Source organism: Papio anubis, chromosome 1 (assembly GCF_008728515.1).
Source record: "Papio anubis isolate 15944 chromosome 1, Panubis1.0, whole genome shotgun sequence".
NCBI lineage: Eukaryota > Metazoa > Chordata > Mammalia > Primates > Cercopithecidae > Papio > Papio anubis.
The window spans coordinates 140992818-141017340 of NC_044976.1; the positions used below are offsets into that span (position 1 = coordinate 140992818).

Genomic DNA, 24523 nt, shown 5'->3' on the forward strand with positions numbered 1-24523 from the left:
ATTGCCCTCCCAGCCCCGATCCCGTATCATCTCTGACCCCCATGGTCCCTGCACTCTCCTAACTCCGTGCTTCTCCAGACACTGTGGGCATGAGATTCACCTGGGATGATGCTGCCAGTGCAGAGGTGCAGGCCTTGTCACAATGCTCATGTAGATTTCAGGTAAGGCCTACTAATCTGCACTTTAGAAAAAAGACTCTTAGCCAGGTGAGGTGGCTTATGACTATAATCCCAGCCCTTTGGGAAGCTAAGGTAGGCAGATTGCTTGAGTCCAGGAGTTCAAGACCAGCCTGGGCAACATAGGGAGACCTTGTCTCTACAAAAAAATACAAAAATTAGCCAGGCATGACGGCACATGCCTGTAGTCCCAGCTAGCTGGGAAGCTGGAAGGCTAAGGTGGGAGGATCACCTGAGCTGGGGAGTTTGAGGCTGCAGTGAGCCGTGTTCGCACCACTGTCCTCCAGTCTGGGTGACAGACCTTGTCTCAAAAAAGAAAAAAAAAAAAGACTCTCTAGTGATTGGACCTGGCCTTGGTATTTCTGTCTCAGGCTTCCTTGCCTTTCAATGAGCATTCAAGAGAGTTGCCAGAATAATATGCGCCTGGCACACTGTACAGGCATTCAGCAGATATTTGTTGGAAGAATGCAAATCATAATTACTCCCTTGCTCAGAATCATTGCCAGCTCCTCAATATCCACAGTATAAAATCCAAACTCCTTGGTGTGGTGGCCTCCAGCCAGCTCCAGTCCAGCCGCCCTGACATTTCTCCCTTACCCCCATGCTCCTGTGATGCTAAAACGCTCCCAAGCACCCCTTTACTCATGGCCTCTCATGCTTCTAGGCCTCCCAACCACCTGTCGCCTTTACCCATAAAGACCGTCCTCTGACCCTGGCCTGCACACAGTCCACACAAGTACCGGGTGAACGGCATTGCTTCCGGGGAGCTGGACCTGACCCCTCCCCATGCCCAGGCCTCCCTTCTCCAGGCAGAGTTAGGCAGTTCTACTTCTACACATCTCTGGTAGCTTCTAAGTATGTACACAAAAGCACTTCTGACACTGGGCTGTCATTGTGTCCTGGCCATGCCCCTCATATTGGAACATTCTGAAGAGCAAGATCCATATCTTTTCATCTGTATCTGGGATCCTACAAACCATGCCTGACCCATAATAGATTACTGAATTTTTTTTTTTTTTTTTTTTTTTTTTTTTTTGAGACGGAGTCTCACTCTGTCGCCCAGGCTGGAGTGCAGTGGCCGGATCTCAGCTCACTGCAAGCTCCGCCTCCCGGGTTTACGCCATTCTCCTGCCTCAGCCTCCCGAGTAGCTGGGACCACAGCTCGCCCGGCTAGTTTTTTGTATTTTTAGTAGAGACGGGGTTTCACCATGTTAGCCAGGATGGTCTCGATCTCCTGACCTTGTGATCCGCCCGTCTCGGCCTCCCAAAGTGCTGGGATTACAGGCTTGAGCCACCATGCCCGGCTACTGAATTTTTAAAATTAACAAAGGCACAGAGGAATTCAACTAGATAACAAATGACAAGACAACATCATCAAGTAGACAACTTCTGTATACATTGCTATTGCTCTTTCCCTTTTTCTTTTTTCTTTTTTAATAGACAGGTTCTCATTCTATCACCCAGACCGGAGTGTAGTGGCACAATCTCCGACCCCGGGCTCAAGCCATACTCCCACCTCAGCCTCCCAAGTAGCTGGGACTACAGGCACGCACCACCATACCTGGCTAATTTTTGTATTCTTTTAGTAGAGATGGGGTTTTGCCATGTTATCCAAGCTGGTCTCAAACTCCTAGGCTCAAGCAATCCTCCTGCCTTGGCCCAAAGTGCTGGGACTATAGGCATGAGCGCCTACAGCGCCTGGCAGCTATTTTTCAAATTATCAGATAATACAGAGTGCCTACATGTATGATGATTTATACTAGGCTCAGCGCAAAGGTTTATCCTAAGAACAATGTTTATCAACAAATTAAGGGCTGGGCACAGTGACTTATGCCTGTAATCCAAGCACTTCGGGAGGCTGAGGCGGGTGGATCACCTGAGGTCAGGAGTTCAAGACTGGCCTGGCCAACATGGAGAAATCCCATCTCTACTAAAAGTACAAAAATTAGCCAAGTGTGGTGACACGTGCCTGTAGTCTCAGCTACCCTGGAGGCTGAGGCAGGAGAATCACACAAACCTGGGAGGTGGAGGTTGCAGTAAGCCGAGATTGTGCCACTGAACTCCAACCTGGGTGACACAGTGAGACTCTGTCTCAAAAAAAAAAAAAAAGGCACATTTTACTCACACAAAAGGAAGTACGGTCATTCAGGGGAGCAAAGAATTGAGAGGGTGTTTAAGAGCCTCTCCTCTCAGAGTTAACTACTTGGGATCTCTAAATTAGAATTGTCACCCCAGCTCTACAGATGCTGGAGTTACAAGTTTTGTGTTCTAATGCCAGCCACCATTTATCTGCTAGGCAAAGTGTATAACACCTCTGAGCTTCATTTTCCTTATAAAAAGGAGACAGTAACACAAATTTCACAGGATTATTGTAAAGATCAAATAAAGTAATTTATCTGAAATGATTATTTAGCTCAATGCCTAGCACCCAGTAAACACCCAATAAATGGTATTTGTCACTGTTACTTCCACTACTTGGAAAGTTTAGCTTACCCCTCAGGCTTAATATGATGGCTAGTGCTTCTTATTATAAAGCAACACCCAGCTATATGTATATTACGTACAGAGTTCAAGGTTTCTACTGGGTTCTGATGCAGTTTTCCCTTAAGATCACAAAGGTGTGTCCTTGAAAAGGGTGGAAATTTCTGGCTCCAACCCCATAAAAGAGCATGTACACGCCATGGGAGAGAACTCAGGCCACAGCATGGTATGTCTCCAGGGGCAGATTGCCTGTGTCCTCTTGGTCTGCACTTTGGGGCATGGGGCTTCTAAAAGTCTCAAATCTTTGAGAGCACTGCTGAGTGATAGAGAAGTGGAAAATGGCTTTATCTTTCTCCTTTATCTTTGCTTCCCTCAGTTATCTCTGTGCTATGATTACATATTCCAACCTCAGACTTGCTACAATTTCAAGTTTTGACTGTTTGCTTTGGGGCCCAAGCATTAACGGGTGAGAGCAACGTGCCCCCGCAAGGCCGAGGCCGGCGCGTTGATGACACAAGCAATGAGTGATGGCAGCAGCAATGAATGAACGACTCGACCTTGGCGGATCTGAGTTGGCTCTGGCTACAGCAGAGTTACCTTAGCACCGCGAGCAGCACATCTGAGCACGATGCACAAAAGCAGTGCGTCACTTACCTCCTCAAAAGCATCACAGCCGGTCACCACGATATTTGGCCTGAAATTCTCCATTTTCATTTTCTTCTCTATCCTGGTATTCAGATCTACCAGGGAGGCATCTGTCATGATCAGGAGCGGGCAGCAGTCTGGGTAGGCCACCTTGGCAAGAACACAGGATAGTCAGGCGCCCCCCACTCCACAAAATGGCCTAGACCAACTGCAAAGCTAAGTAATGTCCAGAAGCAAAATCACTTCAGTGCAGAAGAGGGGAGCGGTGTTCAGGAAGGAGAGAGACGTGACTTTGGGCTTGCAAGTGGCCAGGAACTGGAGCAGTCCGTGTCCATACACAGGAACAGGGCTGCAGCCAGGGCCAGCTCTGGGCCAATGTCACCCACCACGCTTCCTCTTCCTGGGTTCCCACTCCCACTCCAGCAGCGACCCCCTTCCCACATCATCCTCAAACAGCGAGGACCTACTGCCAATCAGCTATACTCCAGTAATAATTTCCTCAACAACACCATTCACTCACTAGGCATTTACTGAGCACCTACCAGGCACTGTTCTAGTGGGGAAACAGCAGTAAAGAAAGCAGATAAAAACCCCTGTCCTCAAGGAGCTTATAGTTTAGGGGCTACTGAGAGAAACTCCCTGAGGTCCTTGTATTTTAAACCTTAGCTCATGGCAGAATCAGAGGCTTTGGTCTTTGGCTCAGGGGACAGTTTTCCTTACGGGGTGGCGCCTTGCCAGCACCTGAAATAAGCACACCTCACAGATTGTGAGGGGTGGGTCAGAACAAAGCCTGCTTCTGTAATTCCAGGAAACTTGGATTTAGTCCCGAACAAACTTCTCACTTTTGTTTCTCCAGCCAGTTTTCTCTTGCATCTCCATCTACCTGGGAGTCACCCTGGCTCCCCGCTCCACAATATCTCCCATATTCAATCCTCCATATACCCTAGAGATCCCACTTTTGAGACATCTCTCATATCCACCTTCTTTTCCATCCCCCAGTACCTCTGCCCAGGCTGTGCCCTCATTATCACTCACCAAGGCCATTATCATATTTTGTTAACTGAGGTCCCAAGAGAGGCTCTTTGCCGACCGTGAAGGAAGTCAGAAAGAGAAGGGTGACTAGTAGGAGTGAAGGTAAACTCTCTGTAAGCTCACCTGGTAATTCTGATCAAGAGTAGGGACAAGTTTTCTTGAGGTTCTTCCCTTCATGTTTGTCTCAAATTGAACCAATCTGTACACTTCTGTTTTCAAGAAGTTGGTGAACCACTGAGCTGCCTCATTGCCACAGTCTCTGCCTTTAATGTCAAGGCCAAATATCCTGGAAAGGTCACAAAAGAACACGAGGTGACTTACTTATTTTCAATACACTGAGGGATGGTATCAAAAATGAACAGCTGGACTGTCAGAGGGCTGTTAAGTGTTCCTTGGGTCAAAGCTGAGCAAAAGCACAGGAGAAAGGAGTAGAATGTGCTCTGGGGAAGAGCTACCCAAACCTTAATGTATGTGCAAATCCTCCAGGATCTTGTTTGGATGCAGATTCTGGTTCAGTACGTTTGGGTTGGAGTCTGAGATTCTACATTCCCAACAAGCTTCTGGATGCCTAAGCTGCAGTGTCCATGAACACAAGGATTTAGGACACTTTCACAAGAGGAGAGGGGTTGTCCTGTGGCAGATGCACCCTGAGCTTAGAATCCAACAGACCTGGGTCAAATTGGAACTCCGCCATTCTCTAGTTCTGTGGCCATAAGCAAATCATTTAACTTCTCTGACCTGTCTCCAGTTGTAAATTGGAGATAATTATATGGTATCTACCTATGTCACTTGTTGGCAACAGATAACTTTACATAACACAGTGGCCCTCAAGGTTTTCTTGCTTAAATTCCCCAAAGGAGTTTTAAAAAGCTATGGACCCTTCACAGAACTATAAGTTGACAGGTAAACTTTTTCATCATAAGTTTAATTTGTTCTGAACGATATCATTTCCACTGAATTTTAAACATTGACATTTAAAATAAAATGATTGCAGTATGCTTTTAAAAGTATGTAATGAGATCTAAAGGCCATGTTGGTTTGATATCCACCATTATCCATTTAAACATTTTTGTGTTATTCCTCTTTTTATTCATGAACACATATGCATATTATCTAACTTATGTAACTTTATCCTAATATATTTTTATGGCTATCGATCACTTTCTGTATTTCTTTTGAAGCAATTAAATTTGCTTTGTTTCTTAAGCTTTCAAGTGTGAAGAAATGTTTTCAGGATTGAGTTATCATTACAATTATGATTTATATATCATAACAAAATAGATATGCTATATATTTTGATAATTACTGAACATTAAAAATCAGATTTTATTGGAAATTAAATGCTTAATGAACCCTATAGAGCATCCATAAAACTCTGAATGAATCTCACATATTGCTAGAATAAGACAAGGTTCAGTATTAATTTTAAATCTTTCCTTTAAATAAGCCCTGAGGAATTTTTCACACAAATAAACAGACAGAAATGGGAGTTATAGTAATTTCACTTATTCCTTGAACCTCTAGGCAATGTATGTCACATAGCGATTTGTCATCAACAAGTATTTTTCATGATTTATCAGCAACAATTTGATTGGAGGCCTCTTCATTTTAATGTAAGACAAAGAGTTGGAACCACTGATTTGTACAACAAGTTTACCCTGTCATTAACATCACCCTCTTTATCAACACCAGCATTTTTCATTGTTTGGGACCCTGTAGGATTTTCCCTCCACGGGCAATGCCCCTAGTAAGATGTGGGGTGGACAGACAAAAGCCTTTCCTCTGTACAAAGAGGAAAGGTTTATGGTGAGACAGAAGAACTTGCCGACTGTAGATATGATTCACAGGATCTGGAAATTGATTCCCCTACCCTCATCTACCATGGGAAGGGCTTGCCCCTCCCCGTGGGAAGGCTCACACCAGTGTGAGGACTCCTGAGGCAATGCACGTGAAGGAATTCAATGTGGACACCTGAGGTGCTCCCAGTTAGATGAACCCCTGTATACCCTGCCACTCACAATCCTGGTCTGAGGGTAGAGACTCCCTACCCTCTTACCTCCTCTCCCATCTACTGTCAAATCTCAATGCTGCTCCTTTCACATTGCTTGGGCCTATTCCTTCTCTCTAAACTCCCTTCTTGAAGCCACTGTTTCACCTCTGATTAATTCTTGGCTCTACGGACATCTCATGATCCTCTCCTGGCCTTCTGTCTTTCCCCTAAAACTGATTCCATCCCACTGTTCAGCAGTTCCCTAAGTATATGCTCCTCGATGGAGCTCTTCCCTTATTCCCTTAGCACAGCACTTGTACGTAAGTGCACACGTATTACCCACAGCATCCACCCACCTGGGGAAGCTAATGGGTGGCACTTTGAAAAGTAGAAAAGCCACCAACAGGGCAAAGGAATATTGATCAACCAGGATCCCTTCCCCCTCCATGGAAGGCATCCCTCCACCGGCCCTGTCTCCCATCCCTGCACCGGCTGGTATCGTTCCCTCTGCCATGCCATCTTCTCCAATTCTTGCAGAATTTTCTGCAGAATACATTCTCTTCTACATTTTGACACAAAATGTCTCATCAGCAACATTCCATAGAAAAAAACTGACCCTTGCTCTGTGGGTTCAATAAAACTTCATGAGTAAGCAATCGCTTAACTCACAAATCAAAAGCAACTCACTGAAAATTATGTAAGAGGGCATAAAAACTTGAATAGACTCTTACAAAGAAAATCCAGATACTTTTACTGGCAGGTTCTACTAATAATTAAAGAATAAATAATACCAATCTTACACAGCAAACAAAAAATGTGTTTTTAAGACTTGCCATGTAAAAGTGGAAGAAAGGAGTAAATGTTTAGTACTAAATCTAACACGGGATTTTACTAAATGTAAAATCCCATTACAGATAAAATTATAAAACTTTATTAAAGAGATAAAATAAGACATAAAAAAGTGAAGAAAAATAATATTTATAGATAAGGTGGATTAATACAATAAAGATAATAAAGATCATAGCTATTTAAGAGCTAATATCTAGTTAAGTGCTTACTGTGTACCAGGTCCTCTTGCAGGTGCTTTCATACACACACACACACACCCCCAGATGCACATACATATTTTCACATCAATTTTCTCTAAATTGAGCCAAAAATTCAATATAGGGTTGAAGTCATGTCTTACTTCCCCTTACTTAAAAGGAAACATTAGCGTCACCTTTTAAGACAATAATCAGGCTGGGGATGCTGGCTTACGGCTGTAATCCCAGCATTTTGGGAGGCCAAGGCAGGTGGATCCCTTGAGGTCAGGAGTTCAAGAACAGCCTGGCCAACATGGTAAAACCCCACTTCTACTAAAATACAAAAGTTATCCCGGTGTGGTGGTGCCTGCCTGTAGTCCCAGCTACTCAGGAGGCTAAGGCAGGAGAATCACTTGAGCCCAGGAGTTGGAGGTTGCAGTGAGCCGAGATCGTGCCATCACACTCCAGCCTGGGCAACAAGAGTGAAACTCCATTTCAAAAAAAAAAAAAAGACACTAATTATTCATAAATCCTTGTGATAATCAAGAAGCCATACTGGTCTATAATTAGTCTAAAAAAACTTCACACAAGGTGAACAGGGAAAGCTGATTCAAAACACTAACAGTGAAAGTTTAAAATAAAATAAGTGGTGAGGCGCAGTGGCTCACGCCTGTAATCCCAGCACTTTGGGAAGCTGAGGGGGGTGCATAACAAGGTAAGGAGATCGAGACCATCATAGCCAACATGGTGAAACTCCGTCTCTGCTAAAAATACAAAAATTAGTCTGTGTGGTGGTAGGCGCCTGTAGTCCCAGCTACCCAGGAGGCTGAGACAGGAGAATTGCTTGAACCCGGGAGGCAGATGTTGCAGTGAGTTGAGATGGCGCCACTTCACTCCAGCCTGGGCGACAGAACAAGACTCCATCTCAAAAAAAAAAAATTAATACAATGAAATAAGTGTAGAATAATATAAAATTCATGACACTTCATTCAGCCTTGTCCAAATAGCTGTGAAGGGACTTCCTTTTCTTTTTACTAACTTGAGGTTGTTAGTTTATGTTATTTGATTCTGAGCTCTGGTGGGCTGGCTGTGGTAATCACTCTGTCACTTACCACCTGTTAGGGGTCAAATGTTTGTGTCTCCCCAAAGTTCCTTCGTTGACACCCTCAGCCCCAATGTGGGGCCTATGGGAGGTAATTGGGTTTAGATGAGGTGGAGCCCTCATGCTGGGATTTGTACCCTTATAAGAAGAGGAAGAAACACAAGAATGCTCTCTCTCTTCATGCAGGCACCAGGAAAGGTCATGTGAGGACATAACGAGAAGTGGCCATCTACAACCCTGAAAAGCTACCTCACCAATCTACCAGCACCTCGACCTTGGACTTCCCATCTTCCCAAACTATGAGAAATTAATGTCTGTTGTTTAAGCCACCCAGACTATGGTATTTTGTCATAGCAGCTGGCACTAACTAAGCACACTATCTATGTTATTTCTTCAGTTTTTAGCAGTTCCCTTGGCAATCAATCCATTACAAATAGCTTATAAATATAGGCTGAACTAGTTACAGCATGTCTAACCAGCTAGAGAGGGCAGTACACTGATTACACCTCTGTGTCAATCCAAATGCACAGCTCTCAATCATTTTCACCAAACTGCCAGGGTTCCAGGCTCTCTATTCCCACCTTATCCAGATCTACAATTGATGCATGGAACAGAATGACATAAGAAAAGGCTGCAGGCCGGGCGTGGTGGCTCATGCCTGTAATCCCAGCAGTATGGGAGCGGGTGGATCACCTGAGGTCAGGAGTTCGAAAGGCAGCCTGGCCAACATGGTGAAACCCCATCTCTACTAAAAAAAAAAAAAAAAAAAAAAAATGGCCGGGTGTGGTGGCATATGCCTCTAATCCCAGCTACTGAGGAGGCTGGGGCAGGAGAATCATTTGAACCTGGGAGATGGAGCTTCCAATGAGCCAAGATCGTGCCATTGCACTCCAGCCTTGGCAACAAGAGCAAAACTCCATCTCAAAAAATAAATAAATAAAAAAGAACAGGCTGCAATTGGTGTCTTTTTCAGACCCAGGCAACTCACCTACAAGGTCTTGCTCTTTCCCTCTTTCCATCCAGGAAGGTGTGCGTGTCCCTAGATTTCTGCCTATTTAGCTGGTAAAGAGCCTTGGGGGAAAAGCTTGCTCACTGTCGGCGACATAGTGAGTCTACAGAGCAACACCTATATTACTCATGTGACACATGTCAGCCACGTATTTACCCATTGCCTTCACATGTCTTCCAATTAAGTCGAGATGGCTACACTCTTCCTCTTCAAAAAATTAATGGGCTCAAAACCTGTCATTTATGGAAAAGCATTTCTTCTCATTACACATACACGTTAAAGGCAAAAGCCTTAGGAGGCAAGTCGGTTCAAACCCCAGCTCTGTGTTTTCATGGCAGTGATCTAAGGCTTGGTTTCCTCGTTTGTAAAGTGGAATTAAGGACCCCCCTCACGGGCTTGCTAAGATAATTACCTGAAGTGCTGAATTCAGTGAATTATTGCTTCAGACTTTTGAAAATTGGGAACCATGAGTGGTGGATTTCAGCTTAGACACTTTGCTTGAAAAAAACATAAGATGAGAGTTCAGGGAGTGATCCGAGGCTCTCCGCTGAGCCCTAGGACCTTGGACAAAACCAACTTCCATACACTTAAAAAGCTCAGTTGGTGACAAGGGATCCAGATCATCTCATGACAAGCATCTAAGTCTTCTTAATGAGGAAGGACAAGACCCCAGCAAACCATGGAACTTGACAACCCAACAGAAGTCCCACAGGCCAAAAGGAAGCCAAGGCCTGAGGTATGCCTTTGGCCAGAAGTGGAAATCCCTTACACCCAAGGAATGTGCCTTCATCTCAACCACACACTTCAGAGGCTGCAGAGTCCATTTGGAAAGCTCTGGAAACTCCAGCATCCTTCTCACCCAGCCCTGAGATACAGCTGTTAAGTATCCACTAACTCCCTTGTCTGCCTGGTTGGAGAGTTGATAATTCTGAATGAAGATTTGAACGAAAGGAGAAAAGCCCTAAAGATGAGCACATTGTACCACCTTTATACTTGTGGGAATCTTGCTTTTAATTTTCTGCATGTTTTATGCTTTGACATCTTTGAGTCTTGTTCACACTAAAGAAACTACTTCTCCCAGGGCCGACCAATTCCTACAAATAACAGACTGATGACCTGCAAGTGTGCCTGTAATAGGAATACCAACCCATCCAGAGTCTGCACTCCCAGTCACCTCCTTTATTTGGTGCTTACATGCCGGGCCACTAGTTCCCTGCCCTAGTCAACCCCAGAGCCAAGTACCAGACAACCTGTGTCCCAGAACCTGCTGAAGTTATTCAAACTAGCCAACCCTAAGCCTGCCACCCCTGCCTTGCTTCTCCTTTCCTGTGGAAACCACAATAAAAGCCCTTGCCCCCATGCTCCCCCTGCTCCCTCTGCCTCCTGACCCACCGTGGTGCTTCTCCACTCAGCCTTGTGTGGCGTGGCGTGCCTCCAATTTCTAAGGAATCTGTAGGTATAAACATCTTCTTTTTTCAGGACAGTCATTTCTATGTCTGCGTGTCTAACCATACCTGATTAAAACAAATCCTAGGTACCCTTAAAACAATACCCTGCATCATCCACTCGCGCCCAATCCCAACCCAAACTGCACTTCTATTAAATATTTCCTTTACTGATGTCATCCTCTACTGTAGAAACTATAGCAAGACAGAATGCAGCGAGAAGCCTGAAGGGAAATCAAGCCTGTTGCAGTTCCCCAGATGCCCCCAGGCAGAACACCTGCAGTTGTGGAGTTTGTTTGAGGAAGGCTGCTTGCTAGGCAAAACCAGCTGGTCCATATCTGGAGCCTTGAAGATCAGGCAGTTGTTCTCATAAGTGATGGAGACCAGCACCAGGCGAGGCTCCTGCCGGGCAGTGACCATGTGTCCATCTTCCTTAATCACCAGCCAAAACCTGCAGAGAAACAAATCAGGGCACACTCAGAAAATCCTCCTCCACCTCCCAACAGCTTCCCTCCAGCTTTCTACTTCCTCAAAACTCTCCACCCGCCCTGACTTGGGACCTAACATCATTTTCCAGACAATTATCCAGGTCTGGCCAAATGATTTGAGTCTAAAAGTTGGTGACCCCAAAAAGAGCTTATTTGGCAGAAACAGTTCTGGGAGAGCTTCTGGCTGATGTATGGCAATCTCCAGTTTCAAAAACGAGAACAGGAGGCTGGCTCAGACACTTTCCCCTCACTGCTTAGGCAACCCTGCTGCCTGTGCGGGGGCTCTGCTTTGGTTAGAAGCTTCTGTAGGTCTGCCATATATGTCTCTGTGGCCCTGGAAGAAGTAAAATAGCTTTCAGGGCCTTTTGTTGTAGAACAAGATGAGGCTGGCCAAGTGAATTGGAGTCTGAGAAAAAGGTCTTGCAATGTTGCTGCCTCCAAGAAGAACCAGGCCGGCCTCTGCTCTGTTTAACTTGCTGTGGCATGTGGGGGTCCTACATCAGGAAACCTCCCAAACAGCCTTTCCTTTTCATGCACACATTCTGACATAGAGAACAAAGACTCACAGAAGTACACATTAGATAAGAATCCCACTTATTTCCTAGAGAGCCCACTGTGCTGGCCTTGGTTTTCATACTTTGTATTTCTACGGGATGAGCTGAAGAGTGACAGAAAGCTGGCCAGGCCCAGTTTGTTAGACTTTTACCTACAGTCTAGCATATAGGTTGGGCCTACACCACACAAAACACTGTGTTGCCAAAAAGAAAAAATCTTCCACTCCTAGGAAAAATAAATGTCAATATCACAGTTTGGTTCCTTTAGTTTAGTTGTTTTGTTTCATTTTCTTTATTTTGAGACAGAGTCTCACTCTGTCAGCTGGGCTGGAGTGCAGTGGCACAATCTTAGCTCACTGCAACCTCCGCCTCCTTGGTTCATGTGATTCTCTTGCCTTAGCCTCTCGGGTAGCTGGGATTACAGGCGTGCACCACCACGCCCAGCTATTTTTGTATTTTTAGTAGAGACGGGGTTTCGCTATGTTGACTGGGCTGGTCTCAAACTCCTGGCCTCAAGTGATCTGCCCCCTTGGCCTCCCAAAGTACTGGGATTACAGGTGTGAGCCACTGTGCCCAGCCCAGTATCACTATTTTAGAAAGAAGATAGAATCTGCAAGCAAGCGGGTGAGGAAAATGTGGGCACTGGTGAGTAAAAAGTGCCTAAAAGCCAGAGCCTTTCAAATGTGAGGAGGATAAAAAGCACAGCCCCTTCCAGAAGCAGGGATGGCTCTTCCCAGGAAGACATTCCAAAATATGACCAGAGTCATCAGGGAAAGCCTGAGGAGACCTCAGGAGGACATCCGGTAGCAAAGCACAGGGAGATCCGTCTCTGCCCTGTCCTGACCCTGACAGTCTTGCATCCGCAACCTCCTCATCAGTAGAGTCCTTTCCAGGTGCTGGCTAAACTGTCCCTTCCCTGCAACCACACCGGAAGACAATGGCTGGCAGCCTGTGCCCTGCTAGCTGGCATGACGATGGCGTGGCAGTGTAAAGGCATTCCCGTAACTGTCTTGGCTACCCCCTTCCAAAAAGCTGGCGACTGGGTAGCAGCAAGTCCCCACCCCTCTGAGGAGACCACCTTTTCCTTTCTAAGTGTATAAATGCATATGTGTATTATTTATTCATATATATATTTATATTTAATTGATTTCGAGAGAGGAGACAGGGTCTCACTCTATCACCCAGGCTCTAGAGTGCAGAGGCATGATCTTAGCTCATGGCAGCCTTGAACTGCTGGGCTCAAGCGATCCTCCTGCCTCAGTCTCCTGAGTAGCTGGGACTACAGGCACACATCACCACGCCCAACTGATTTTTTTATTTTTTGTAGAGATGGAGTCCCACTGTGGTCTGGACCTCCTGGCTGGTCTGGAACTCCTGGCTCAATTAATCCTCCCTCCTTGGCCTCCCAAAGTGCTGAGATTACAGATGCGAGCTATCCTGCCTGGTCAAAGATGTCTTTAGATCCCACAGTTCTCTGGTTCACTCAGCCTGGGGCTGGGTTCTATAAATCAGAGGATGTCTGCCCAGAGAACGGGGCTACAATGAAATAGGCAGGCATCCTCTGATTTAGATGCCTAACAGGGCTGGGCCCTATTCCCTATCTCCAGCCTTGTCCCTTGGTGCACAGTTCTTTGGTTAACCTCACCAAAGCCTTCACCCTTAACTTCCAACATGCCCCATCCCCAGACAAGACTCCCTTTGAGATCTGCACACAACCAGAGCCATGTTCAAACAGGAGTGGCAAATCTGTTTGCACGTTATTTCTGACATTATTTCTCCATGGGCTGAATCTTCTCATCTCCCATTCATCCCTTACTAATGTTGCCCTTCACCGTGGCTCACAGCCTGGCCCGTGGCTCCAGCCTATTGTATAATAACACAGGCATTAACTGCTGGGGTTAACAGTGGGAAGTAGTCGCTAGAGGTTTCCCACTCATCACTGTCACCGAAAAAGCAAGTGGCAACTTGCCGGGAGTCCAATTTTGGGTCAGGACAATGACAGTAATCATAGGTTAAAAGGTTGCCATTTGTAACATACCCCAACCATCTCATTTCCCTGTCAACCTGGGCAATATTATTTTTCACCTCTTGTGCACAAAATGATGCCCAGTGAAAGAATAACTAGTTCTATTCTGCCAGATCTGAAAGAAGAGTTAAGTCTGGAGTATGGATTTCATCATGACCAAGTTACTCCAACCTAGTCTGCAACATAAAAGCCGGTGCCTTGAATTTACAGGTAAAACATGGATCAGTGTAGAAGCCTAGAGCCCCAATTCCCCAAAAGAGCTACAGTGCCCTGATCAACAGCAACGAGTAAGTGGAGCCCAAAACAATGGAAAAAAAATCTCATTTCCCAATTACAAACTGGCCTGGGGAGCAGGAAGGACTGAAAAGTGAGGGAAAGCAGGAACCCTACCACTGAGTATGGGACGAGAAAGACAGCAGGAATTGGGCAGGGAACAACATCTTGGATAATAACCTCAAGGGATTCCTTTCTCCAACAGTTAATCATTTGCGCAGAAGAAATAAAAAGCTGGCTTCAGTAAGGGTTTGGACAGAAAAAACTGATCAACTCACATATGGCTGCTAAGGACAGCAGAGATTTCCAAGGTCAGGGAGAACAACCACGCCCTCCCAGCAACTGCACCAGGCAGCCAATGCCAGCATTCTGCTAGGTGGACTTTAACCACTCAATGCTTAGCGTGCTCAAGCCAAGTGTGCACAAGTATACTAAGAGCTTTGAATAAAATACCTTCAGAAATTTGAGACCCAGAGCACTTCCAGAGGAAAATCCCAGCTCCTTCAAACAGTTAGTTCCAAAGACATAGGTTCAGAATGGAATTCATTAAATGAGGCCTTTCCCTGAATTCTAGGAACATTTGTAGTAGTGTTATTAAATTATCAGGTGGAGAGAAGAGCAGTCATTGAACAGAGTTCTCTCCAGCAAGCCTGCTTTCAAATTGTTAATTAACCTTTGATAAATAAAACGTAGTTAAAATGGGGCTTTAGAGCCCATGAAGTTCAACCTCATTCTTTTGCAAATAAGAAAACTTTGTAAATGTTCGTCCCAAGTCTCCTGATCCTCAGTGCAATCCTTATACTTTTATATCATGCACTGGTTTCATACAAACAGCGTAAGTACTGTACTCACACAGATCTGAGTTCAAATCCCCACAGCATACACTGATTTTCTGGACTTGGATGAGATACTCATTCTTTCTGATACTGTTTCCTTATTTGCATAGTGATAATTATATCAAGCCCACAAGATTGTTATGAGGCTTAAATATGCTAATCTATGCGACAGGATTTAGCTCAGTGTCTGCTGCATTTTACCACTGAATTAACATTAATTTCATTGCCTTTCTCTCCACCCCAGGCTTCACATCACCCCACCCCATCCTAAGCGTTTATTTTTTAAAACAAGGGAACGGTAATATAGTTGTATTTATGTTAGGATGCCAATGGGAGCAAAAAGCACAGGCAAAGGACACATATTTTCTTTCCATGGTTGCAGTAGTCAGGGCAAAGCAGTGACAAAGAGAAGTGGGAAAGAAACAGTTCTTCAGGTGATCAGAGGAAACGCAGATTAGAACTGGAAACTGTCTGTGAAACCAATCCTTCAAGTGAGGAAGGAAGTAGTGCAACCTAGTCTGCAACACTGATTTTCTCTGGACATGCATCGTGAGAACTTGGTTCTCCCAGTTTTTTGGAAGGTGTCCAGTCCTACAGAGCCTGAAGTCTCTCCAGCAATAGGAAGACTTTTCTTATCCTTCATATTTAAATAAGCTCTAAACATCCTCTTCTTCATGGTCTCAGATAAAACCCTTTAATTATAACATCAAAATCACCAGGGGGAGATTTAAACATTCTACATGAGTTGGCCCCACTCTTGGTGATTCTGCTTCAGTAGTCCTGGGATGGGAATCTCAAGAAATTATAGTTGAAAAAGCTCTCCAGGATAAGAAATTTGGGGTGGTGGTGGGAGAATGAAAATCCTCCCATGATTCATATGGTCTGTGTACACAACACTTCTCTAAGACTCACTGAAGTTTTCCAATACCATGGAAGCCCACATTTCTTTAAGAAGGCAGCAGTCTTCAGAAAACAGGGCATCTGTGTGTGCTGGAGTGAACACAGGGATGCAGATGGCTCTCTGCTAGAGGAATCCTTGAATGATCAACTTGCAAACCTCCCTCCCCTTGGACACAGGCCACAGCTAAACCATCTCAGCCAGATAAGAAGGCATCTTGGCTGGGCACAGTGGCTCACACCTGTAATCCCAGCATTTTAGGAGGCCAAGGCAGGTGGATCACCTGAGGTCAGGAGTTTGAGACCAGCCTGGTCAACATGGTGAAACCCCGTTTCTACTAAAAATACAAAAATTAGCCAGGTGTGGTGGTGTACACCTGTAATCCCAGCTATTCGGGAGGCAGAGGCAGGAGAATTGCCTGAACCTGGGAGGTGGAGGTTGCAGTGAGCTGAGATAGCGCGACTGAACTCCAGCCTGAGCCACAAAGTGAGATTCTGTCTCAAAAAAAAAAAAAAGAAAAAGAAAAAGAAGAAGGCATCTTAATCCTAAGTATGAAATGTCTATGTGTCAGACCCAAAAGTCCCAAAGTTCCAGGCTGTGAATAATTCTGCCTATGGGAGAAGGGGGGGCACTATTCCTTTAATGGCAAGTAAGGGACCCCTGCCCCAGAGTCCCCATGCCACTTGCTCATCCTTAGTCAAAGTGTATCAGGCCCCCCTGGCACCCCCAGGATTGGAGAAATGTGAGGAACAAGGCCCACTAAGCCAATGCCCTTGAACAACATTTGGTTTCTTTCTTGCTGCTTTCTAGTGCCAATAGCTTTATTTTTCTACTTTGGTATAATAAGATAGAATCACAAACTTTAGAGCTAAGGAGGCTTGGAGATACAGGTCAGACTCCCTTCTGTTACAGAGGAGGACTCTCTCGCCTAGGGAAGGGCAAGGGATTGCCCCTACATACTTCACCAAAAACAAATCTGACATGAACTTGGCTTTCCCAGCTAAACGACCAACGACTCAACAGTCAGCCCAGAAACTCAGGCGGCAAACCTCTATAGTCCTTCCCAGATAGGTCGGGCCCCACCTGCCTCCCTCTCCTCATCCCAGGCAGGCTCCGCGCTGCTCCGCGCCCGCGCTCGGCCGTACCTGTCCCGCAGGTTGCCACTGCGCAGCCCCATGGCCGTGCACTCCGCCTCGCTCACCGGCACCCCCTTGCAGGATTTCACCGGATAGATCCAGAGCTTCGCCACGGTGCCCACCTGCTGCAGTCGCCGGCGCCGCCTGGGCCATGCTCGGCGCCAGGCGACAGCCCCCAGCGCCACCGCGGCCAGTCCCAGCACCGCGACCCCGAGCCACCTGGGCCGGGCCTGGGCTGGGAGGCCGAGGCGGGCCAGCGCGGAGGAACTGGAGGCGCCCATGGCAGAACGAGGGCGGTCGCGGACCTGCGCACAGACCCCGCAGCGACTGGAGCCCTGGAGGACGAGGAGGCCCTTAACGATCCGGGCGGGTGGGAGGAGTCAAAGTTGACCCAAACACTGGCCCTCTCACCCTTCCACCGCCGAGATGGCAGAGCGGTTCCGCGGAGAGCGGGAATGCCTTAATGCGGTGACAAAGCCTGCGTGGTAATGGGGGAAGACAGGAAGAGAGCCACTGGGGTACCCTGGGCGCCGCGGGAACGACGACGTCCAAAGCCAGCGAGCTCCGGGGTGGTCAGTGTCTCCTCCCTCTTCCCCGCCCCTACACCGCGAGAGTTACCCGTGCAGCGTGACCTTTAGCGCCAGCACTCTGCCACCCCCTTCTCTGCTAATACGGCGCGTTTTCTCGCACGACAAGATCACCACAGAACGTGAAGGGGGGTTGCAGAACGGAGGATTTACAAACATTTGGGGACGACTTTTTCTGGCAGGATGCCGCGAGAACTGCAGGACTTTCTGCACACAAAGACAGTCTAAACCTCTGCACTCAAAGACGAGGAACTCTAGCGTGGCTTATAGGAGTATGACTCAAAGTCCTCCACTCTCCACTGCCCTCTAACCTCGACCCCAGGAAAATGTCTTCCCGAGAAAGCTCAAGGCAGCCAGGAGAATTTTCCGTTTATTCTAGCCAACACCCGATGGTAAGGCCTCTGACCCCCCTTTTTTAGGGTATTTTCTTAAAAGAGCTTACAACTGTGAATCCTTTCTCTGTTGTTTTGAGATGTGTATGTATCGCCTACACCTCAGAAGTGTCTTTCTCAAGGAGCTGAAAGCCATTGCTTTGAAATGCAATCATGGGGAGGATAGGCCTCTGTCCCCCAGTCTCTATGGGATGGTACAATCCCAGCTTCATAACTGCCAGCTCCAGGCACAGCTGCCCAGTCATTGATACTGACCACCCCTTCGTGATTTTTCACTTGAGCCCCTGCTAGCTTCCCCCGCCCTACTCTCTCCTTCACCCTTTAAAACGCCCAGTCTCCTCTGCCAAATGAGAATGAGCAGCTTTTTCTCCTACTGTAAGTAGTTACTGAGTCAAATCTGTTTTCATGCATTCACTAATGTCCAGCTTTTGTTGATCTTTAACAACTCCATTCAAGCAAGCTGTTGGGTTAACAGTGGATTTTCTTAGACAAATAAAGGTTTGAAGTCTTTCAAGTTTTTTGTGGTTGTTTTTGTTTTTCAAAAGTTTGTCCCTTAAACTGTGGCACAGTTCTAGGAAAGTTTAAGGAGGCTAACCAGTGGGCCACCTACCAAATCTGGGCTGGCCACCCCCTGGGAAAGGGGTGCCCTCTGGAGCGTGGGAAGAGACTCTGGGAGGGATGGAGAACCAGAGGAGCCAGGCTCCCTTTGGCTGTTCCTTGTGAAAAATGAAAGACAAAAAGGGCCTGAATCTCTCCCTACCCAGGGAAAAGCCTCAGGCCAGCAGAATTAGTCCCTCAATCCCCATATCTTTACATCACGCTTGGCAGCTGAGACTTACAGATTTGTTTTTTAAGCAAGGTGTGGTGAATGTGATGTGTGTACACTTGGAGCTGACCCCCTTTGCCTCTCCCAACTCCTGAGGAGGGTCAGAGCCCTCGCTGCCCACAAGCCTGCTGTCAGAGTGGGGGGCTTACAAAGCCATCGCCTCGCTGTATATGAACTCCCAGACAGGGCAAATGTCTTATTGATTAATCGTCTGTTTCTTTCAACACATAGGTATTGATCATTCACCAGGCTTTGTCCTAGATTGGCACTGGAGATTTAAAGTTTAGAAGAAGCTGCCCCTCCATCCAGTTCACTGCTCCCTGGAAGACTGACACCTCCCCCTCCAAGTCTAGAGGATAATGGCAGAAGAGAAGCAAGGTCAAGACACAGAGGAAGCGGAGGCAAAAACGCAGCTGAATCTCAGTACAGTGCTGTTTTCAGAGCAGAGAGCTCTGGAGCTGAGACTTGAACATGAGGAGGGGCTTGGAGATGGGTAGAGGAGAGGATTCTGGGTAAAAGAAGCAGCATGTGCAATAGCCTAAAAAAAAAGGAAGGAACAAGACAGTGTGGCATGTTTGGGCAACCACCAGCAATCCAGCTGTATTAGGATGTACCTGTACATGCAGCAGGTGGCGGAAGCTGAGGCAGGACAGGTGGGCAGAAGTCAGATCAACATGCATCTTATCTCTACTTAATGTGGAGACACCTCAGATTTCTGAACAGCAGTCTGGCATGATAAGACTTGGGTGCTAGGAAGGCCACTCTGGCTGCTCTGAGAAAGAATAACACCACAGATGGTAAGATGAGTTGCAAATGCCCTAGTTCAGGCTGATGTAATTCCAAATCAAGGAAAAATAACAGTGGGGCTGGAGATAGACATGTGGTTAGGAGAGATGGTCAGAGGACAGAATTAACAAGAGATAGTGATGACAGAACACAGAGCCAGAGAGAGAGGAAGAGCCCACAGGGTCTCCCAGCTCTGTGGCATAAAAGTCTGGGGTGGGGTGGGGGTACCGTTCTCAGAGATTAAGAATTCAAGAGAAAAAGATAGTCTGGGAAAAAAGATGACGAGCCTGTTGTAGACAGTGAGTGGGAGGTATCTATGGGACATCGAAGAGGAAATAGTTACCTAGATAGATGGGTAACTTGACCTTTCCATGCTTCTACCTCCTCATGCGCAAAATGATGGGGATAGATAGCAAGTGAGGAACTTTGCCATGGTGAGTGCTGCCGAGTCTTTGCTGTCTTCACTAGCCATTACCTATCATAGCCTGCCCTGTTTGAAGATTCACCAATGCTGGGATTGGGGGTGCCTTCAAGGGAGCAGGGAAATTCCTTATCAATAATGTGTGCATTTGCAGTCCAGCATCTTCATTTGTAGAATTAGTGAGGGGTGATGAGAGGCTGTATTAGTCCATTCTCGTACTGCTATAATGAAATACTCGAAACTGGGTCATTTATAAAGAAAAAAGGTTTAATTGGCTCATGGTTCTGCAGGCTGTATAGGAAGAATGGCGGCGTCTGCTTCTGGGAAACCTCAGGGAGCTTTTACTCATGGTGGAAGGCAAAGCAGCAGTGGATGTCTTACATGGTAGGAGCAGGACCCAGAGAGAGGGAGAGGTTCCACATGCTTTTAAACAGCCAGATCTCAAGAGAACTCACTCTCAGGATGACAGCACCAAGGGGAATGGTATTAAACCATGAGAAACCACCCCCATGATCCAATCACCTCCCACCAGGCCTCAACTCCAATACTGAGGGTTACAATTGAACATGAGATTTGGGTGGGGACACAGATCCAAACCATATCAAAGATTGAGGATTCATTAGTCTAATTGGCTATTTGCATATCTTTTTTTCCCTTCTGATTTGAATCACCTTATCTATTTTTTTGGTTAATTTATAAGATCCTTTTGTAAATTAAGAAAATTACCCTTTAACCATGCCTTCCCGAGTCATAATTTTTTCCCTAGTTTGTCATATTTTGGCAACTTCTGCTTAGGTAGAATCTCCCTTTCTAGTGAATAAGACATCATTGTCTGCCTAGAGGCACTGATATAGATAAAGAAAATTCTGTCAATTAAAATATAAACCAAGAAACCAGAGAAAAAAAGAAGCCTAAAACCCAAATATTGCCTTGCCCAACCAGGCCTTCTTCAGGAAGATGAGTACCCAGCAGCCAATGGAAGTGTTCATTAGGGTCATGCAGCAGTTTGTCTTTCCTGGGGAGATGAGCACATCAGATTATCAAGCTGTGAGGACAGTCAACCTTCAACTCATATAAAAAATCTCATGACTCAGGCTAAGCTAAAGTATTGTAACAACCTCAACATCTCAATGCTCTAACAAAATAAAAGTTTATTTCTCACTTACATCCTAGTTTGATGCAGGTCAAACATTAATCAAAGGTCCCCTTAGGCCAGGCTCAGTGGCACACACCTATAATCCTAGTGCTTTAGGCAACTGAGGCAGGAGGATCACTTGAGCCCAGGAGTTCAGGACCAGCCTGGACAACATAATGAGACCCTGTTTCTACAAAAAATTAAGACAAAACAAAAGAGAGAACGAGTCAGGCATGGTAGTGCATGCTTATAATACTAGCTACTCTGGACACTGAGGCAGAAGAGCCACTTAAACTCAGCAGTTTGAATGGATATTAAGCATATACATAGTGGAAGAAGAACCATGGCTAGGAAGTCAAAGTGCCTGAGTGACTATGAAAATCCAGTCACATGACCAAGGTTCAATGCACCAGATTACAAACTGAAGCTTGATAGTCAGTACGTTCAGCTTTGAAAGGAAGATGGCATTGGATCTCTCACCTACTTTCCCTTCAACGCATAAACCAAGTGGTAGGGACAGAGCAAGATGACTGATTAGAGGCCTCCACTGATCATCCTCCATGCAGGGACACCAATTTAACGACTATCGATATTACAAAGTATCTTCATAAGAACAAAAATCAGGTGAGCAATCAAAGTACCTGATTTTAACTTCATATCACTGAAAGAGGCACTGAAGGGGGTCGGAAAGATAGCCTTGAATTGCCAATACCACCCTCCCCAATCTCCCAGCAGTGGCCAAGACAGAATCTGTGCTCTTGGGGGAGGGAGAGCACAGCAATTGTGGAACTTTGCATTGGAACTCAGTGCTTTCCTATCATAGCAGAAAGCAATACAGGCAGAACTCGGCTGACACCCATGGAAGGAGCACTTAGAACAGCCCTAACCAGAGGGGAATCACCCATCCCAGCAGTCACAACTTAAGTTTCAGCAAGCCTTGCTTGCCCAGGCTAACGGGCTCTGGGGTACTAAATAAACTCAAAAGGCAGTGAAAGTCACAAAGACTGCAACTTCTAAGCAAGTCCTGGTGCTGTGCTGGGCTCAGATCCAGTGGACTCGGGGGCCATGCAACCTAGTGAGACACCAGCCAGCGCATCTAAGGGAGTTCTTGACCCACCTTTCTCCCAACCCCAGGCAGCACAGATCACAGCTCCGAAAGAGACTTCTTACTTGAGTGGAAAAGGAGAGTAAAGAGGACTTTGTCTTGCTACTTGGATACCAGCTCAGTTACAGGAGAATAGGACACCAGGCAGAGGTATGAAGCTCCATTCCAGGCCCTACGTCCTAGATGACATTTCCAAATGTACTCTAGGGCAGAAGGGAACCTGCTGCCTTGAAGGGAAGGATTCAGTCCTGGCAGAATTCATCACCTGCTGACTAAAGAGCCCTAGAACCCTGAATAATCAGCAGCGGTACCCAGGTAGTACATGCTGTGGATATACTACACAGCATATACCAGGTTGTAAACGTAGATTACAACACCCAAGTCCCTTTGAATACCTTGAAAGCTTTCCCAAGAAGGAAGAGTACAAACAAGCCCAGACTGTGAAGACTACAATAAATACCTAACTCTTCAATGCCCAGATGCTGACAAGCACCCAAAAGCATCAAGACCATCCAGGAAAATATGACGTCACCAAATGAACTAAATAAGGCACTAAAGACCAAGTCTCAGCTTGGGTGAGACTCTGAAACATGCTAGCTTCAGATGTGACCCAGCACATTCCCAGCAGTGGTGGCTACAAGGGGAGACTCTTTCAAGCAAAGGGAAGAGTAAATAGTATTTTGTCTTACAGCTTAGGTACCAGCGTGGCCACAGTAGAGTAGCACACCAAGTGGGCTCTTGGGGTCCTTGGTTCCAAGCTGGGCTGTTGGATGGCACTTCTGGACCTGTCCTGGGCCAGAAGGGAGCCAAATGCCCTGAAGGGTGAGTCCCAGGCCTGGCAGTATTCACCACAAGCTGACTGAACAGCCCTTGAGCCTTAAGTGAACATCAGCAGTAGCTTTGCAATACTCCTGTGGGCCTATGGTGATGGTGGCATGGAAAGAAGCTCCTCTGCCTGTGGAAAGGGGAGGTGATTTGAGTGCCAGCTCAGCTGCAGCAGAATAGAATACCAGTTAGATTTCTAATGTTTCTGACTCCAGGCCCTGGCGCCCTGACGGCATCTCTGAACCCACCTGGAGCCTGGGGGAACTCGCAACCTTGAAGGGAAGGACGTAAGACTGGCTGGCTTTGCCACCTGCTGATTGTAGAGGCCTTGAGCAAACATAGGCAGGAGCCAGGTAGTGGTCACAGCAGGCCTAGGGCAAGACCCAGTGCTGTGCTGGCTTCAAGTGTGGCCCAGCAAAGTCCTATGGAGGGATGGTATCACCCCTCCCCCAACTCCCAGCAGCTCAGCACAGAGAGAGAAACTCCATTTGTTTGGGAGAATATAAGAGAAGAGAACAAGAATCTCTGCCTGCTAACCAGAGGGTTCTTTAAAATCTTATCCGAGACCACCAAGGAAGTACCTCTACAAGTCTGCAAGAGGCACAGAATTACCAGAATTAGTGTGCCCCCTAGTGCAGATACAGCTGCAGGGACCGAAACCTAGATTACAACACCGAAGTCCCTTTGAATACCTGGAAAGCTTGCCCAAGAAGGATGGGTGCAAACAAGCTCAGACTGTGAAGACTACAATGAAAACCTAAATCTTCAATTCCCAGATACTGACAAACATCCTTGAGCATCAGGACTATCCAAGAAAACATGACCTCACCAGATGAACTAAATAAGGCACAAGGGATCAATCCTGGAGAGAGAGAGATATGTGACTTTTCAGACAATAATTCAAAATAGCTGTTTTGAGGAAACTCAATGAAATTCAAGGTTACAAAGAGAACGAATTCAATATCCAATCAGATAAATTTAACAAAGAGATTGAAATAATTAAAAATTCAAGCGGAAATTCCAGAGTTGAAAAATGCAACTGACGTACCGAAGAATGCATCAGAGTCTCTTAACAGCAGAATTGAGCAAGCAGAAGAAAGAATTAGTGACTTCAAGACAGGCTATTTGAAAATACACAGAGGAAACAAAAGAAAAGAGATTAAAAAGGAATGAAGCACACCTACAAGATTTAGAAAACAGCCTCGAAAGGGCAAATATAAGTTATTGGCCTTAAAGAGGAGGTAGAGAGAAAGATAGGAATAGAAAGTTTGTTCAAAGGAATAATAACAGAATTTCCCAATCCTAGAGAAATATATCAATATTCATGTAC

At 46.1% G+C, this 24523-nt stretch overlaps 1 protein-coding gene and 1 long non-coding RNA gene across 2 annotated transcripts in view; one reads left to right on the forward strand and one right to left on the reverse strand.

Annotated features, from left to right (window-relative positions):
• Positions 1 to 17585, reverse strand: part of MTARC2 (mitochondrial amidoxime reducing component 2) — a 36963-nt gene extending 19378 nt beyond the window's left edge. The window contains exons 1-4 of the mRNA XM_009187020.2: positions 17126 to 17585; positions 11183 to 11356; positions 4458 to 4620; positions 3312 to 3452 (exon numbers count right to left, since the gene is read on the reverse strand). Of these exons, the coding sequence (XP_009185284.1) occupies positions 3312 to 3452; positions 4458 to 4620; positions 11183 to 11356; positions 17126 to 17397 (750 nt within the window). The 5' untranslated portion in view covers positions 17398 to 17585. The remainder of the gene's footprint in view (positions 1 to 3311; positions 3453 to 4457; positions 4621 to 11182; positions 11357 to 17125) is intronic.
• Positions 17553 to 20405, forward strand: LOC108582233. Its single transcript, XR_001895479.3, has 2 exons — positions 17553 to 18095; positions 19153 to 20405. It is a non-coding gene; the product is annotated as an uncharacterized LOC108582233 (long non-coding RNA).
• The last annotated feature ends 4118 nt before the right edge of the window (positions 20406 to 24523 follow it).